This window comes from Micromys minutus (genome assembly GCF_963924665.1).
Source record: "Micromys minutus genome assembly, chromosome: 2".
NCBI lineage: Eukaryota > Metazoa > Chordata > Mammalia > Rodentia > Muridae > Micromys > Micromys minutus.
In genome coordinates, this window is record NC_137971.1 from 5,636,340 (window position 1) to 5,654,489 (window position 18,150).

The 18,150-nt window shown below is 45.7% G+C and overlaps 1 protein-coding gene across 1 annotated transcript; it reads right to left on the bottom strand.

Moving 5' to 3' along the window:
- Positions 1-2,391: 2,391 nt before the first annotated feature.
- On the bottom strand, positions 2,392-16,214 carry TECTB (tectorin beta; the record flags this gene model as incomplete). The annotated part of the gene is made up of 10 exons (XM_080911120.1): positions 2,392-3,043; positions 3,827-3,859; positions 5,095-5,167; positions 6,236-6,398; positions 7,469-7,552; positions 7,680-7,783; positions 13,281-13,353; positions 13,457-13,599; positions 15,272-15,462; positions 16,139-16,214. The coding sequence occupies 10 exons, from the start codon at positions 16,212-16,214 to the stop codon at positions 2,994-2,996; spliced, it is 990 nt and encodes a 329-aa protein (XP_080767246.1). The 3' UTR covers positions 2,392-2,993.
- Positions 16,215-18,150: the final 1,936 nt, after the last annotated feature.

Sequence of the window (18,150 nt, forward strand, 5' to 3'; positions counted from 1 at the left end):
ATCCATGTGTCTACCTTCCCATCTACCTACCCACCAATCTGTCTATTTGTCAGATCATCCATCCATCCATCCATACATCCATCCATCCATACATACATACATACATACATCCACCCACCCACTCATCCATCCATCTACCCACCCACCCACCCATCTATCCATCTGTCCATTCATCCATCCATCCACTCATCCATCTATCTCTCTAACCTCCATCTACCTACTGATCCATTCAACCATCTATCCATCCACATTCCAATCCATTTATTCATCCATCCATCCATCCATCCATCCATCCATCCATTCATCCATCCATCCATCTGAGAATTTTATGAACTTAAGAAACATGTGTTTTTACTGTGCTAGCTGACACGCTGGAAGTGTAAGAGAACTTGAAACTTTCCTTTATCTTTATCTTGCAGTTTAGTTGGAAGGAGACATTTTTAAAAATGCAACAATGCATCATGAAGGACTAGCAGAGTTAGACACAAAAATAAAGCAATCAAATAATCTAATATTGTTATATTAAAAGGGCATTAGAAAATTCTATTCAGTTTCAGAGATGGGGTTGAATAAAGCAATTGTTTATTAATGTTTCATCTTTGTATTTTTATCAGTGAGGTACATTTGCTTCTGGCCCTAGCCCATCTGCTTGTCTAAATTATATTCAAATAATAGACTTTGTTAAATCTGGCCTCATTTGATATTATAACATAAACATTTGATATATAAATCTATACATGCATACAAAACACAACAAAAATACAAACACAGATACCCACATGCACACCTGTGTTTCTACACACACACACACACACACACACACACACACACACACACACATACACACATACACACACCCCACACTGGGTATATATACACATGAATAAAGAGAAGAAGGGAGGGAGGAGGGGAGAGAGACAGAAAGAAAATGGGTTTTCATAGCCAGGAGCAGTTTCCTTAAATCTATATCTAGTGTTGTGTGTGTATATACTAAGGATACCTAAGGGATATGTATATTTCTTTTCTCTGGATATACGTTTTATGTTTAGTGCAAATTAGAATTTTTAGTGGACATTACACCAAGGTTGCTGTCTCTTAATCCCTTACAGAACCTAAGGGCAGAAAGGGTAACTAAACCCTGTGTGGAGCTATCGGTTAAACTAGACCGAACACATCTATTCACTCTTGAGAGAGTGCAGTTCCATGGGCAGGGCCCACCCCAGGTGACTCTTCTTCCCTCCAACATTAGCCATGCAAGATGGCTACCTCCTTCACCTCTTTGTCTGTAAACTCTTGTACTACAGTGTTTGAATGCAAATGATCAAAACATTTGGGGGATTCTTGGAGTCTGTGAAGCGTCAAAAACTTTGTAAGAACACTGGCATCGTCTTCTATCATGACATATGACACTGTACACTGCAGCCGTGGGTTACTTATTCCAGACATTTTATATTTAGTACATAGCACCAGGTTGAGATACAAGATCATAAACCATGATGACAGAATTAAACATTGTTTTATTTTGATAGCCAAAGACCTATATAAAAAACTTGGCTATATGTACACTTCGTAAGAGTCCCTCACTAGGATCAATAGAGACTGTTCTCTGTAATTCTTGGCTACAGATAGCTCCTACTTTACACTGGAAAGTGATTCCAAACTGATTGGAGCACTAGATAGATGCCAAGTTTAGACTGCATGGAACCACAGAACCCTAGCCTGTGGCTAAACAGACACGATTTCCAAGTTCCTGTATGCAAGTTGTAAAAGGTCGGCCAACTGCTGACATCAAGATCTCTCAGGGGCATAAAATACAGAGGGACAAACTGACATGTGATTTCAAATGCCCAGTATGTAAGTCACAAAGGATTAAAAAAAAGACTTAGCACAGGGTCTCTCCTGTCATAGCACAGTGAATGCTCTCACAGGATTGGTGTACTCAGTTGACTTCTCATTGACATGTTCTGGGTATGAGGAGTGGCCAGTTCTGAGAGTGTGTGGTCATGTGATGTCATTGATTCTATGTGAATTACATTTCTGATGAGAGGTTGGTTCAGCCCCCACAATCGCAAGTGAGCGAGTGAGTTGGAAGTAAACACAGGCTTGGATGTTTTCAGTGAGGGTGAAATGCGTTCCACCATCGTAACAGGAAGACTTCCAAGAACACACAAGAACCAGGGAAGATGGACTCTCACATCTCAGAGAACCAGGACTCAGTCAGAATCTTTCAACTTTTGTGCAAATACGTTTCATGCAGGTTATGCCACACTCTTGTGCAAAATGATGATGAGTCTTACTTTGTTCATAGTCTGTTTCCTATTTATTTGTGACTAGAAATACAATCACTTATAAGGACACGGCATTTATACCTACTTAATGATTATATCTATTTAAGAAACCCTATAATAAGAGCAGATTTGTACTATTGGCTCTCAAGAACCCACTTCTAATCCATTACAGAAGTTTGAGCAAATAAAGTGTGTTTAACTTGGGTTTCCACATTGTGGTTTGAAGACTGGAACCTCCTGCCTAGGAGCTCGATGGTGGTCCTTAGAACTGTACTGTCTCAATGACAGAGTGCCTACTGGGTAATGTTGGCTATTGCTGTGGATTCTATATTTGGCATTGATTTTTGTGGTGATGGTGTCTCTGCCTCCAAATGCTAAGCTGCACGGCATGGGTGTGTGTTAGTCTTCTATAGGTTTCAAGAGCTGCTCTCATTTGAGCAGAGGAGAGAAGGCTCCTTCCCAGCTCCATGGAGAAGATTATCAGGATCTAACTGCCCCAGGAAGGAAAATGTGAAAGTACGACTCCGAGGCAGTGGGTCACCAAATTCACACACAAATCATGGGGGACACATATTTGGCAAATGGCTGTTCCTGGCTCCCCCAGCAACAAAGTCTTCTGTCTGTCCTTTCTGGTAGCCCAATAAACGCATGTGTCATAGCTCAGGGTGACCTTGGAGAGAGCTGCTGCAGCTGCCCCGCTATCTCCTACAGCACAGCCCAGGTCCCTAGCATCAGGACCAGGTGGAGAAGAACATCTGCAAAACAGTGGAGGCAGAGACGGCACTGAGAAACAGCTGTATAAGGCCAAGGAGAATCCGGCCAGGGTTAACGCAACGAGGCTGTTTTAAAGCTTCCAAATTCGTTACTGTTCATTCCCTGGGGCTTTCATGGTCCACTTCTACCAGTAAAGAGGCCCTAACATGTATGCAAACATTGTGGGCCTTTGGCAAACAGACATCTGGCTCCTCCCCTAAGAAGTTTCCCTAACTGCCTGCTCTGTCATGTGCCCAGCCCTCGCCCATGGCCTTGTCTTGTTCACTGTATTGTTTGGTGATGAAGTATAATTAATTCATAGAATACCACATACGCTAGGGACACTCATAACCCAGTTTCCCAGAGGAAAGCAGACTGTGGCAGGTTGAGGCTTTCTTATTAATGTCACTCTATTAATGAACAGCAGGGTCACAGCCAGGACTCAGATATTTCCTAAGTGAGCAGATGGTCTGATTAGAAGTCATGATCTTCAAATCCAGGAATCTCAGGAAAGCTACACGGTGTTGGCTTTGTTCAGAGGGTGGTGTGGGCTGATGGCTCTTCATCCATTTGAAACAGATTCTTTCTCTCAGGTCAAAGGCCAGCTGTAGTAGAGATCTCTTCACCTCTGCCCCTCCTCCCGCCCCTACTCAAGTGTACTCGAAGATGTATGTTTTTAATGACAGATTTGGGGGGGGGGTGCAAAGTAAATATCTCTAACATATATGCCCACTTCACAAAAGTATTGCCCCATGACACTTTCCAGAAGTGGCTCTTTTCCTTACCTGAGAAGTCACAGAGGCCGGAAAACCCTCTGCCTGGAGTGAGCAAAGAGAGAGAGAGAGAGAGAGAGAGAGAGAGAGAGAGAGAGAGAGAGAGAGAGAGAGAGAGAGAGAGAGTGCAGGTTGAAGAAAGGCACGGAGGAAGTATCAGATCTGTGTCTGAACCACAGACCTGACCACATCCAACCCCCTTTCGACCATAAGCATCTTCTGGGGATTACAAGGACCTCCCCTAGAGCGGCATCTCCTTGGCTCTCTAAAGCAGGGGTTGTCAAATATTTTGAAAAGCATTAGACAATTTTAGTACCTAGTATTTTTTTCCTTTACATTTTTGGGCAGGTTCTTACTATGTATCCCAGATAGGCCATAAATTCACATTCAGCCTGCCTCAGCCTCCTGAGTGCTGGGTTACAGGTACCACACAAGGCACGGCCTTAGTCACTGTCACCCAAGTATGAATACACTTGTAGGCAATGACATTTGCAGGAACATGTGTCTCTGTCTTCTAATAAAACTTTATAGACACTGAGATTTCAACTTCATTGAATTTTTATGCATCATGTTTTTTTTCCCCTTTCTTTTTAGCTTTTAGAACCACAGGAAAGTATACAGAACCTGTGTTAGTTTGCAAGCTGCCACGCAAAATCAAGAGGCAGCTTTCAGACGTAGCCCTGGTCTGTGATTGACAGTTGTGCTTTGAGGAACAACTCAAAACTCACCCTCTACTTAGCATCCTTCAGGCCACACTGACATTTCCCAATAGCCTACACAGCCTGTACAATTATGGTGGGCACACTTTTGCATCTCTCTGCCCACTAGACCTGTCAACATTTCCCTTTTCCGCAGTGCAAACCATTTTTTTCCCTCCCAGTTAGACAGGGAAAGCCTGGCCACAGGGTCTCTATGAGTCTTACTCATTTATGAGACTCAGTGCTTGGCCAGGCCTTGGGCAGCAAAGGTTTGCTGCTGTTCCTAGGATACCTGCATTCCTGCCCTATTGTTCACTACATGATCAGTTCGGAAGCTCAGCTCAGTGCTTCCTAATTCCTCAGGTGCATCTGGGTTTGGCCTCATAAGACATTCAGGGTAGTCAACAAACCTCATGTCCTTGCGTCCACATGATCAGACCCTGGCACTAGCCACTTGAGGAGCCCGTGAGTGCTGTGTCCACAGGCACGCCTGGTTTGACAATTCCATCAAAATGCTCAAACCTGCCGTGCCTGTGGACACAGCCCAGAGTCCACATGACTATTATTGGGCAATCAGCTTACTCCGCAGAGACAGCTCCACAACCAGGACACCCCCCGTCTGGTCACGTAGCATTCGTTTCCGTTTGTCACAGTTCTGAAGACAGGGAGGAGAAGTGAGAAAACAAACAAACAAACAAACAAACAAAAAAAAAAAAAACAAAGTGAACTTCAAGGAGTCAAAGTCCTCAGTTGCTCCATAGCAACTGATACGTAAGGTACACACCATGCCTACACGGCCATGCACCCGCACATGCACAAGTGCACGTATGCCTAGAATTCACTGGCTGCCCAGGCTGGGGAATCCTGGGGGAATAGCTCATTAGAATTCCAGTGGGCACAACACCTTCCTACAAGCTTTTACTCTTAACCCAGAGATAAAAGAGGATGCTTAAACACACACACACACACACACACACACACACACACACACACACACACACACACAAGTTCTGCTTCATTTTCTTTTGTTAAAACTGCAACTCCAGTGCCCGTCCTTTGATGAAGAACTAACTAGTCCTCCTTCCAGCCCTGTTTTCTCTGTCTCTTTTCTCTCTTCCTCCCTGTGCGCATCAGCATCTGTTTTCTAGCTGTCTGAGTTGATGGAAGGAGAGAGTCAGCCTCTTTTCTGCGTTTCCTCCAGGACACGTGGGCTGGCAGCCTCTTTAGAAGTGCAGGCCTTGGAGGCCTCCAGTACCCAAGAAGGTGTTTGCAGCTCAGCAAACCCCAGAACCACAAGGGTACTGGCTTTCCCCTCTGTGAAGCCCATTGTGACCCAGACATCCAGCATTTCTCTGAAGATATAGTCCCACACAGACTGCAGTTGCCTATTTTTACCATTCTGTCTACGTCTTGGATTCTTTTACCCTTCTAACTTTTGTTCAAAGCACTTTAATACCTGTTATTGGCTACATTTTTATCTTACATTGTTCTCTGACAAGGGAACAGCCATCAGAACCGATAACCTCTAGTTAGAAAACAAGGAAGTCAGCTCTAGTGGGGCAAGGGACACAGGCCACCAGGCTGGAAGGTTTTGGTAGCAAGGTGGACAGGCCCAGACCTTCTGTCTCCACACCCTGAACCCACAATTTCCAGGTCAAATCCAGCTCATCTAGCACCAGCACCCCTGGGGGTAATATCCTCCTTTTGGAGCCAGGACCCTCACCACTGGGCAGGAGAGCTTCTCACTGTCGCAGATGAAAGTCTCACAGTGTAGCCAAACCTTGGATAGTTTGGGGATGTTCTGGAACCGGAAGGCATTGAATTGAAAAGTGGCCCTGTGGTCCTTGCCGTTCTCATGCACGAAGACTGTTTCATCAGTGGGGCAGCTGGGAGGCACAGGAGGAGGGGGAAGGACAAGTCACACCAGAGAGCTCCAAACACTTTGCACAGCATTGGGCTAGGCTTGTGTGCAGCCATTTGTCCTTTCAGAGCACTCTGATCTCTAGGTGTGAGGTGGATTGCAGAGGTGCCAGAGATAAAGCCCTCTTCATGACTGGCATGAAGACTCCAGGGTAACACAAGGGAAGGACCTCTATGATGGGGGGAGTCGTGTTTTCCAGAGTTACCATAGACATCTGAACTCGAGCCATACCCACCAATGATCTCTGTGTGTATTATTAGGTCTTGTCCGAAACTGGAAATTCCATCCATCATACATATAATAAAATTTGTAAAAAGACAATCACAGTCAAATTTTCCATATATGATCTAGACAATGACTGGAAAGAAATATGTAAATGTATGTTTACTGAGACAGGAGGAGGACCTTAGAAATGTCATCTCAGAATCCTCTCTCAGAAGTCATGAGAGAGAAACAAAGGTTGCGCCTTCCTATCTGGGCCAAGGGTCAGAGTTATTTCTGTTTGTTGTGGCCTCAGCAGAGACAGGGCTGTGAGAATTTTCCAACTTATGAGGACCTAACAGGACTGTTTGGTCAATAAACCTGAGCTCCTTGCCTGAACTCAAGACACAAAACCTTAAAATAGCTCTTGGCTGCCAGAGTGCACTAGGCCCGGTATCAGTCAGTGGAAAATACTGTAAGAGGAGCTTCGTGATGGGGGAAGGGAAGGCAGATAATGGGCATATATAGGTGCCTTGTCACAGGCTGTGGCACCTGTCTCTCGGTGACAGCTACCCTTGGTTGCTTGGATGGTGGCAGCTTACATCAACAACCCCCCTGCCCCACATGGAACTGCCCCTTGAGGGAGTGTGATTGTGTGTTCAGAAAATACCTGGTAATATATCTCCCATAATACCACTAAAGACTCTTGCAAACTGGGGCTCCACCGAAAGGATCCTGTATGACCAAAAGGTTTCCCTCCCAAGCCACAGTAAAAGACATCAGGACACATTGGGCACACCACTCTGCCTGGACTCCACAGAGAGTGGCACTTACCCCTTATTGATCAGCTGCCATTGCAAGGGGTACATGAAGTCAGCCGAGGGGGTGGCCCAACAGCTATTCAAGACTACTTTAAACCTGGGAATAAAACAACATGGTATCACTAAGAACCACTCCTGTGTATAGAGACATCTACAGACTGAAGTCCATTGGTTGGTCTTTTTTTTTTTTCTTAAAAACACACACACAGAGTAAAGGAACTTACCGAATGCTTAGGCCTTTGGCTTCTACTCCTGCAAACAGATCTGAACCAATTTCGGATGTTTCCAGAATGAAGGGAGCTTCTTTCTTGGTGGAAAACTTGGCATTCTTGGAAAGGAAATGGGGACATTAGGCCTTGTGACCTCTCAGAATGAGTCATCAGGTCTGGTGGGAGCAGACATGTTGAGATGGGATAGAGAGGGATCTAACCAAAGGAACAAATGCACGGGACCACAGAGAAAACTCTAGAGCCGGAGAAACTGAACCTCTGGGGATGCTGATGTTATCTGAGAAGGGGGTAAGGACATTCGCTGGTCATGGTTAGACACACACGGTCTCAGTAATGCCAATGAACTTGACAGATGGAAAAACAATGAGGCCCAAGGATGTGAAGACAGGGTTCTGTGATTTCACAAATCACTTAAGGCCAAGAACCACCAACTGCTCTAACCCCTCATTAGCCTGACTCCCTGCACTTTGTCTGAGCAAATGGTCACCTAGAATTGAAATTTTATGACTGGATTAACAGTGTGGTTATCGACAGATGTAAGTCACAGACTTCCTGCACTGTGTCTGGGTATTGTTCTACATATTTAGATAGTTTCTATGTCAAGATACCCTGTGTATTGAGGTACAATATTTGTGAATGAAGCAAGCTCTGTCACCAAGATATTCTAGCAGGAGAGAAAGACAAAAGAAGTAAATTATACAGCACATTAGACTAGTATATAGTATATAAGATTGGAAACCACAAAAAAAAAAATAGCAAAAATTGATTAGAAACATGAGGAAGGGTAAGCTAGTGTGTGTGTGTGTGTGTGTGTTCATATGCATGGTTGTGTGTGTGGGTACATGAGTAAATAAAGGTACACATATGTGTCTGCGCACATGTATGTGGAGGACAACCTCTGGTTTCATTCCTCAGGCACTGTCTACCTTGAGTTCTCATCAGCTCAGAACTCACCAAGTGTGATAGTAAGCTTGCAGGTAAACAGAAGGGACCCACCTGTCTCTGCCTTGCCCAGAGCGGGATGGCCAGTGGTGGTGTGCTCAGCCTGCGGCTTGTTAGTTTTTAATGAGAGTCTGGAGATTGAACTCAGATGCCTTTGCTTACAGGGCAAGCATTTCATGGATGGAGCTTTCTCTCCAGTCCCCTGTTACAGTTTTGAAAAGGGCAGCCGGGGGGAGGCCTCATTGAGGAGGTAGCATTTGAACAAGACTTGAGGAAGGGGAATGTGTAGCCACAGCAGGAGGAATGTATCCACAAGGCAGAAGCCCCATGGCTGACAGGACAGCAAGGAGTCAGGTCTGGAGGGGGGTTGGGAAGTAGAGGAAGGAGCAGGGTATGAGATCTCGGGGCTATGATAAGGAAAGCAGGCACCATGAGTGTGTCAAAGGCTCACTAATACTCAGGACTGGCAGGGTCTACTCTCTGGCCCAGGGATGACCCAGGGACGACATCTCCTATCTTCGGATAATGTTCAGGGAGTTGTTTGGAATAACAGCTGTGGTTGGCTTCCTCAAAGCCACAGCCTCTCCACTGTCAGTCTCCTTTCGGTTCACTTGGATAAGACCGTAGGACTCCTCTCTGATGTTGGCCACGGCACAGGCACTGGCCAGGAGGGCTAAGATCCCAGGATAACCCAGGACCCTATGGCTGATTTGAGACCCAGTTGAAGGGATTAAGTCTTTGGAACTCCCTTTCTTCATTTCCGTAAGGTGGGAATTGGACAGAAACATAGGACACAGACTAGGGTCCCACGAGTCCAGCACAAGAGGCATCGTGAGAAGACTCTAAGCCCCTCTCTACCTTTATTCTACTGAAGCAGGTCCAGCCAAGGCTCCCTCACGCAGCCACCTAGAAGCCGGCTGCTTCCTTTCCTTCTGTCTGTCAGGCCTCTGCACCACATTAATGGTTGCCACAATTAAGCAATGATGTTCCCAGTTATAAGTGACCTGTTTACTTGCATGGCATGCAGCTGAAGGAACAGCTTTCTGGTGGCTTTGAAAGCACTTTTGGTATTACCTAAAACTTATGAGACCGCAAGAGACATTTCACACCCATGGAAACAAACTTGGGATTGGCAAATTAGCTCCCAGGTCTCTGGAGAGATATTTGTGTGAAATCTTTTTGCTGGAGATTAGCTGGTACCGTGTGATCTCTCTACTGGTTGAGCAATTGTCCACAATTCCGTCAGAGGGGGGGACAGAAGCAGGGCTTTCCATTTCTGATAAGTACAGTAATTCATAGCACTCCTTCCCCTTCCTCCGTTCCTCCCTCTTTAGCTCCTTTTCCCCATCCCTTTCAGGATCTCTCTATACAGATCTGACTAGCCTGAAACTCACATGTAGACCAGGCTAGCTTCAATATCTCAATAATCTCACTTCTCCATCTCAAGTGAGATTATAAACCCAAGCCACCATGTCTGACATCCCTACTTTCTTTTTAACATACAAATCAGAGACCTATCATCAGACAGTTTTACCTTGGCAAGCTGTTACATGCCAGGAGAGTTTATTTTCCCATCCCTAAAAGCAGATAGATCACACAAACTACTTTTCCGCCCTACAGGATGGACAAATCTGTCGAGAAACCATGTTCTAGCATTCCTTACCTTGACTAAAAGGTTGACTCAGAACTATCTGGTCACTCACGTTAAAGACAGGGGTACCTCACAGAACAGATCTGAGAGAATTTAGTTGTTGCTTTTGTTCACAGTGAGGGAAAATGGCATAAGGAAACTAGCCTAAAGTGAACACTCCGGACACATTCCCAGAGTCTCCCAGAACCTAGATGCTCACCTGTGGCCCCACCACGTCTCTTACCAGCTTATCGAAAGACTAGAATAAAACATTTCAGGTTTGGGTCCTCCTTTGTGATGGGGCATTGACCAACCAGCTGTGGTCCCAGGAAAACAGCTGGGATGGCATGTGAAGCAATGAGAGAGACGATGTTTCACTTAGAGGAGATGCGGGCTCTTCAGAGAGGTGTGACCTCCAGCATTCCATGGGATTATTTCAGCAGACAGAAGCAAAGTAAATAGGAGTGGGGGGGGGGCGGTCAGATTTTACAAGAAAATCTAAAGCACAAGGCCCAGCTCACCCGAATCACCAAAAGAGATGGAGTGACTACCCCTCAGGAACGGAAGCCTGATGGACTTCCAGTGGGTAGTCAAGGGTAGGCAGCTCTGCAGGTTCTGGAAGGATCTTTAATCTTTGTTGTTTGCCTATGTCCACCTCATGCCTTTTCATTTCTTTTGTGCCACTAAGAAGGCTGGTCAGCGCTGTTTCGATTCTAACAAGTTGACCTAATCTCACACTGTCCATGTCTCCTCTCCATGAAGGCAGCAAACAATCCCAAGAATGCTCAGAGTGTCCATGTGAAACCGGGCCCGCGTCTGCACTTGGGAGGACAGTTGTCTCCCTGGGTACTTACCAAGATCACGCTGAGTACTTCTAGAGGTGATTTCACTGAATCTTCCTAACATGTCTCGGAGTTCTTATTTCATAGATGTGGAGGTGGAAGAGCAGGGAGGTGCCTTAACTTTCCTAAAGCTGTTTAACTAGTAAGTGGTGAAACCAGGCTTCGTGGAATGTCTCACCCTCCCCCCTTTTATCCACAGGGCCAGGCTATGTCTGTAAACAAACAACCTTCCTTTGTCTTTATTTGGGAGTCATAACTTTCCCCTGGGAATATCAACTATGGGGAAGGGTGACAGAAAGGATACAGTGTGCATGCAGAGATCAGACTTTGGGCTTCCCAGAATCTTAAGCATTGGCAGTGTATTGGTTCCATTGTTCTATGTAGGACATGGTTCTGTGTCTGGTAATTGGATGAAAATATATGCAAGGGGGAAGCAGTTGCTTTGGAAACAGCCAAGAACGCCCTCAAAGTGGAAGAGGGAGGAATTTTGGGGGGCATATGTGGGCTAGCCACAGGAAACCGGGCCCACAGCAGAACAGAAAGCAAATCCAAAGAGTCTGCATAGTGGAAGGCATGCTTTGATGAGATCCATGTGTCCAGGAGGGGTTTTGACAGCGAGATTCTGGTGACACCTAACTTCATTTCTAGACAATTCAGGAAGTAGTTTCTGCAGATCAGAAGATGGGCTGCTGGTGAAGATTGACTAACTGATTAATGGATTGATGCTTGATTAAAGAATATGTTCCTTTTACCTCTAGCTTACATTCATACCTGAGATTCAACCCTGTGTGGTTGATGGTGGGGGAATGAGTATTTAAAACCCTGATCGATATCTCTAACTATTGTAAAAGTTCTTAGGATTGAATCGACAGCCTTATCTCATTAGATGAACAACTGCTAGCTTCTGGGCAGGGGCTTGTAGTAAAGACTGCAGTTTTTCTGTGGGAAGCTGTGTTATCATGGTTACAGCAACCCGGGGTACCCACACTGCATTGATTCTTAAAGACAGGTCAAGCGGCCCTGTGGGATTTATTGTTTCTGGGGCAGCTACTAGTAATAGGCAGCCAAAGCTAGTCTGGATTTTAAGGCAACGTGAAGCTTATATATCCTAGGGATCCATCTTTAACAATAGTTTTTAAAGAGAGTGAAATACTGAATCCCAGATTAGTCACGGCCTTTGTACTGCGCACCATGTCCTGTGCAGGAAGAATCTCACTTGGAGAAACTTTTCCCCATATGTTTCTCCAAGGCATCCGGTCTTGGGCAAACATCTCCCTTTCTTTGGGTCTCAAACCCTTAGGCTATTTTAAGATTCTTCTAGTCTAATCTAGCAATGAGATGAATTCTGGTGGTGGGGGATGGGTGTGTTATTAATGGCTTCCAGGCAATAAGTGAAGCAAGTTCAGTGTTAGGGAGGTTTCAGATCGGGTGGTGTTTTCTCTTGAAAAATAAAATGGGTCAGACGTGCTGCCCTCTAAGGACACCTCCTGGTTCTAATGCTTCTGACAAAGGTTTGTGTTTCTGCCTGCCTCTTCCTCTAGCCAGTACTCCCTCCGTGTGCCTATGTCCTCACTGGAAGCTGCAGCTTAAAAACAAAGTGTCCTTTCTAATGGGAGAGCAGCTGGGCTAATGCCCAATGCATATTTAGTTTCTCTGGAGCACTTAATTTTGAGAGAGACCGAAGTGTGCCTTTAACCGTTGATGTCAACACAGACAGCAGATCCAGTCAGACAGTGGGGAAATCTTACTGTGAGGCTTGAGGGATGAAAGAATTAGAAAAGCAGAGGCTAGCCCTGAGCCTTGTTGTTAGTACTGGCCTTTTCAGGGAGTGCTATACTCCAGACTAAATTTTCTGAGATCCTAATGGCAAACAAATGTCTGGAGAGAAATGTAGTGGAGTCTAGCCTTAATTAAGAGTCAGACATAGGGTGTCCTATTGTCGGTCCAGTGACTTTGCCTTGATCTTTCTACCTGTGACATGGGAAAGTCAGCCACATCTGTGCTGTCCTCTTCAGCCTGTGAAGTGAACCTTCTCTTACACCCAGGCTCTAAAGTTAGGCGAAGGCACTATGCCACTCTGAAAGCTCCAGAAGAGGGCTCTGCCCAGATGCCAGGAGAGAGTGACTCTCATGGAAGTGCCCTGGAAAAAGGCCACCGACAGAGGAGGGGACCTGGACTTACAGTGTAGAAGTTGAGGGACAACTGGCTTTCAAATGTGCCCATGCTCCCATTCTTGACATGAACAGTGGCCACTCTGAAAAGGGGAGAGAATTTTGCATAAGGACTGAAACATGTCTGATTGACAAGGACTGGAGCATCCTCACAGTAGCCAGCCCTCCATCCCCAGAGCGGCTTACCTCTGGTCAAAAGCCGCCTGGTTCACCAAGTAGGTGGAGTGGTAGGTGCAGGAGAAGGAGTAGTTGACAGGCTGGTTCTTCACAATCACGGTGCTGTCGTTCGACACGATGTGGCTGTAGAAGTGGTAGATGGGGGGCTTGTACTAGAGGAAGGAAGATGACAGTTAGGGATGTACCCCATGATGGGACTGAGGAGTTTGGGAAAAATGCTTGACAGTGAAAAAAGGCCAGTGAAAAGCTGGGCATGGTGCTACACGCCTGTTGCCCCAGCACTTGGAAGCTGGAGGAGTGCTTAGGGGTTCCAGGCAAGCTTCAGCTATAGAGTTAATTTGAAGCCAGCCTGAAGTACATGAAACCCTGTCTTGAACTATAAAACAAAGCAAAAAAAAAAAAAAAAAAAAAAAAAAAAGCCCCAATGAGAAGACATAAATGTTTATCAGGGACAACAGAAGCCATTCTTTGTGTGTGAGGTGAAAATATTTGCTAAGATCTGGAATCCCTTCAGTGAGGTTTCTATCTGGAGAGGGGAAATCTGTACTCACGAGTCTCTAGATTCTGACCAAGGAGCTGCATCGAGAGTCTCCATTCCCAGCTTCAACTTTTTATCCACTTTCCTTGCCCAAGGGCACCATGGATATCTTGACCTATCTTCCACTCTAGATTATAAGTCTGTAGCTAAAACTTCTCTTAACCCTAAAGAGCTAACTGTGGAATTCTTCCTTCTGGCAAGTTGGTCTCTGAGCTCACTGTTCAGATTACGAACATCTGTTTTAAATGATCTGAAGGCGGGGATGGAGATGGTTCCCACTTCACTGGGAGCATTCACAGACAGCAACCTGTTCACCTTGCTCAGGGTTTTTCCCATCAAGCCTGACTTCGGGCACTTGAGGAAGAAGATCTGCCTGGCTTTTTTTTTTTTTTTTTTTTGCTCTGGGACATACAAGTAGAGTAGTCAAGGCAGCAGGAATTCTGGCCCGTGGTGCTAGATGCTAAGTAGTAAGGAATTACACTCTTATCTGAAAACTAGTATCTCTATGGGAAGGCTCATATGACAGATTTCTCCTGGCATATAAGGACACTTGTGGAGAGGCTATGGTCTCTTTATATCCAAGGTTCCCTGCCATGGATGACCTACACGACCCTGCTTAGGAGTCTATTATTCTCCGAGGCTTCTCTCAGGAACTTTCCCCAAAGCTCTTAACTGTCACTTCCAGTGTTGGGGGATTGGGCAGCCAATTCAGGGACAAAAGTATGAAATACGAAGTGAGAAGTGTGCTTTGTTCTATTCAAGGACGGAAGCTTCGCTACCATCCCCACTTCCCAACAAACCGGGAGAATAAAGGTCAAGGCCAGAGAGTCTTCCGGGGCTGCAGAGGAACACCGAGACCTGAGTTTGGATCTCTCACACCCAGAAAAAAATACTGGACACGGGGCACACGCCTGTGATCCAAGCACGGGAAGGTAGTGATAGGAGATCCCGGGGCTCTTGGGCCAGCCATTGTTGCCGAATCAGCAAGCCCTGTGTTCAGTAGGAGACCCATCTCAGGAGGTGAGGTGGAGAGATAGAAGAGACCAATGTTAACCTCTGGTATCGGCAGCTATATACACGGGCAGGAACAACAGAGTCATCTAAACCAGCCGAGAGAAAAGGTTTTTAGTCATTGAGCCTCCTGGGAAATTAAAGCAAAGGGGCTGACTTTGCAAAGGACTTGGAGCATTGCGAATCCTCTTACCGACGGCAGCGGACATCTCACTCTGGGTCCCATCGCTCTCCCCTCTGCGTAAGCACTTCTGCTCTGGCTGGTTTGGTCTTACCTCTGACTGGGTTCCACAGTAGGACTTGTTCTTGGGTGACAGATCTGGGATGACAAACTGGTAGTAGCCACCTTCATGAACCCCATTGTAACACAGCCCCCCGAGTGCCAGCTGGTGGACTTCCCATCCGTAGGGACACTCGGGGATTTTAGTGATGATGGTCTTGGGGTAACAAAACACAAGGATGACATCTGGAAGAGGTCACACAAGTTTTAAATCAGACATGGTCAGTGTCTCGATGTCACACAGCATTCACCAGCTGTGACAAGTTTCCCCAAACTCCAGCCACTGAAATTTTCCTTTTATAACTTATGCTACATGTAATATTATCACTATTTAATACTTATTTAATTGAATCCATTTTTTAAAACCTGTGGCTTTATTATATGACCAGGGATATTTTTTAGGGCCTTGTGCTTCCTAGGCAAGAACTGTACCCCTAAGCCACAGCCCCAGCCCTAAAACTTTTATTTGACTTTAGAGAACCCCCATGAAATCACAGACTGACTTATGTATCCCAATGAGAATGAGACTTCTTATAATTTAAAATGTCCACTGCATTATTACATGCTTAGTGCTACAAAGCATTGTTTAAAGGCACATAGCGTGCACTGAGTAGTCACTCACTTTTAAAAGGGACATGTCACATGGAAAAGGGAGGAAATATCTTCAAATTTGTAAGAAGTTGGCTAATTCAGTACATGTTTGCTTCTGAGGGGGAAGGTCTGCTTGGCACTGGGGGCTTCTGTTTCTCCACCTGGTGCCATTTTTAGCCTTTTCTAACCAAGCTGCCTTAGAGCTCAGATTACAGCAAGTTGGAGAACTGGGGGATTCCCAGTCTGGAAAGGCAGGGTGGCACTGGAGTACCTGCTTTATTTGGAGTGCATGATTTCGCCGAGGCTTCTGCAAAGAGGGCCAGTAGGATGAAGGCGTTGGCCACCATTGCTCCTCTAGAGCTGAGCTCTGCCAGGCGGCCAATCCGAATTGGCCAAAAGCTCACGTTCCTTCCAGGCCCCAGGTCTCGACTGTTCTGTATCGGAAATATGAAGGAAAAGTTAAAGTCAAGGGTAAGAACAAATTATCATACAATCTTGTGGGGGGGATTTCCAAGGGAGCTCGGTGATGCTGTCCTGAGCTTGTACCACTGGGGTCAGTGTCACAAGTGGAGGCTCATGTTCCTGTCTTTCTCATTCTCTCTGGGCTGCAGATGCTGCCTCCCGGATGCTCCCCAAATCTCTAGCCCCTGTCCTATTTCCACCTTATATATCTAGAGGGTGTAAGAGAAACCAACTCCAGATAAGTCACAATGAGCACACATTATCCATGGCAGGGGAATAAAAGGGAGCTTGGTACTGTAATCCGATGGGAAGCTCAGTTACCGCCTGAATCTAATTTCTTCTCCTTTGCAGTTAGACTCCCCACCCCCACCCTTTATCACCTCAACCAGGACTGGAGAGAGAAGCTGGGCTTTTCCTTCTTTCACTAAAAATCAACATAAGGAATAAACAAACAACTTCCAGGCAGTAATTCTCCTCTTTTATATATTTTTTCTCGTTCTATTTCTTGCTTTCTTAGTTTCGTATGGAGGGGAATGAAATTTTGAATCTGAAAGGATTTCAGTCCAGCATAATTATATCTATACAATGTAGGCTGAGTTACAGTTAAAAATAAAAATCCTGAAGATTATTTTCTCCACCGTTCCTTGACATCTATAACGTCATCCATAAATACCACTTAAAATTGCAAGGCCTTTAGGTGGTATTAATTTCCAAACAATGACCTTGGATCACCTAGGCAGACCTTGCTCTAAACAGCACAAGGATGCTACTCTGGTGGGAGGTATAGACATACTCCCAGGAGTACATATAATTTCATGTTTTGGTGACATCAGGATGGATCTAACAACTACATATAAATACTACAATACATCTGTCTTATTATGGCGTCCAAGGATTAAGGAAAGAGCTCTCTGGAAAGCCATTACATTTTTCTAGGACTCAGCTTCCTTCCTTGCAAAATGGAGGCCACCACTCTGGTCATGCTTTAGGAGCTGAGCAAGAAGATGAAGGCTCTTGCCAGATGGCAAGACACCAGACTCACAAGTGTACGTGCAAAGGTAAAATAGAAGTTTCTGGTAACATGTGTGTGCTTGCCCTGTGAGTTGGGTTGCTTTCTCCTAAAGTTAGCTGCACGTTGTCTCATTGCATGCCACAGGAGGCATGCCTGTCTTGATAATGCACAAGCAATGTAGTTTATAGATGTGAGTCAACTGGGGTGAATAGGGGAGGTGGACAGGCTGAGTTAAACTATTTTAACATGGGACAGAGTTCAGCCTGGAAGAGCACCAGCAGCTCCTGCATGTCAGTACACACTTGTGTAAATTCTAGTTTCTTTCCCCCAGGGCTTATTTCCCTCCCTGCTTCTTATTAAACACTCCCAGGGCTCTGATGCTGGCTCTGTTTTTGGCCCAAGAAGACAAGGGTAGATTAGAGGTTGCTTTCTCCCCCCATCTAGTAACTAATGGGGAGTGTGGTGCGGAGAGCAAGGTGGGTGCATCCGTTGGGTGTAGGAAGGGAGGAAGAGCTCCCCTGAGCTTTTGGAAAGAAACAGGAAGGCCTAGGACACTCAAGGCAGCTTGGCTACACAGAACAGACTCTGGTTCCATCACAAACAGCTCAATAGCATCCTTCTGCTGCTTACTATCAAACGCCAGCTTTCAGTCAACGCCGACCTGGGCAGGTCAGCGGTACAGAGATGGATCCCTGTCCCTAGAGGAAAGGTGCAGTGGAGGCCGGAAAGATGCCGCAAGGCATGATGGGGTAGGGCTGATCCTTTAGACATCTGCCTGGACCCCAAAGTCTCCTTTGACCACTTATTGT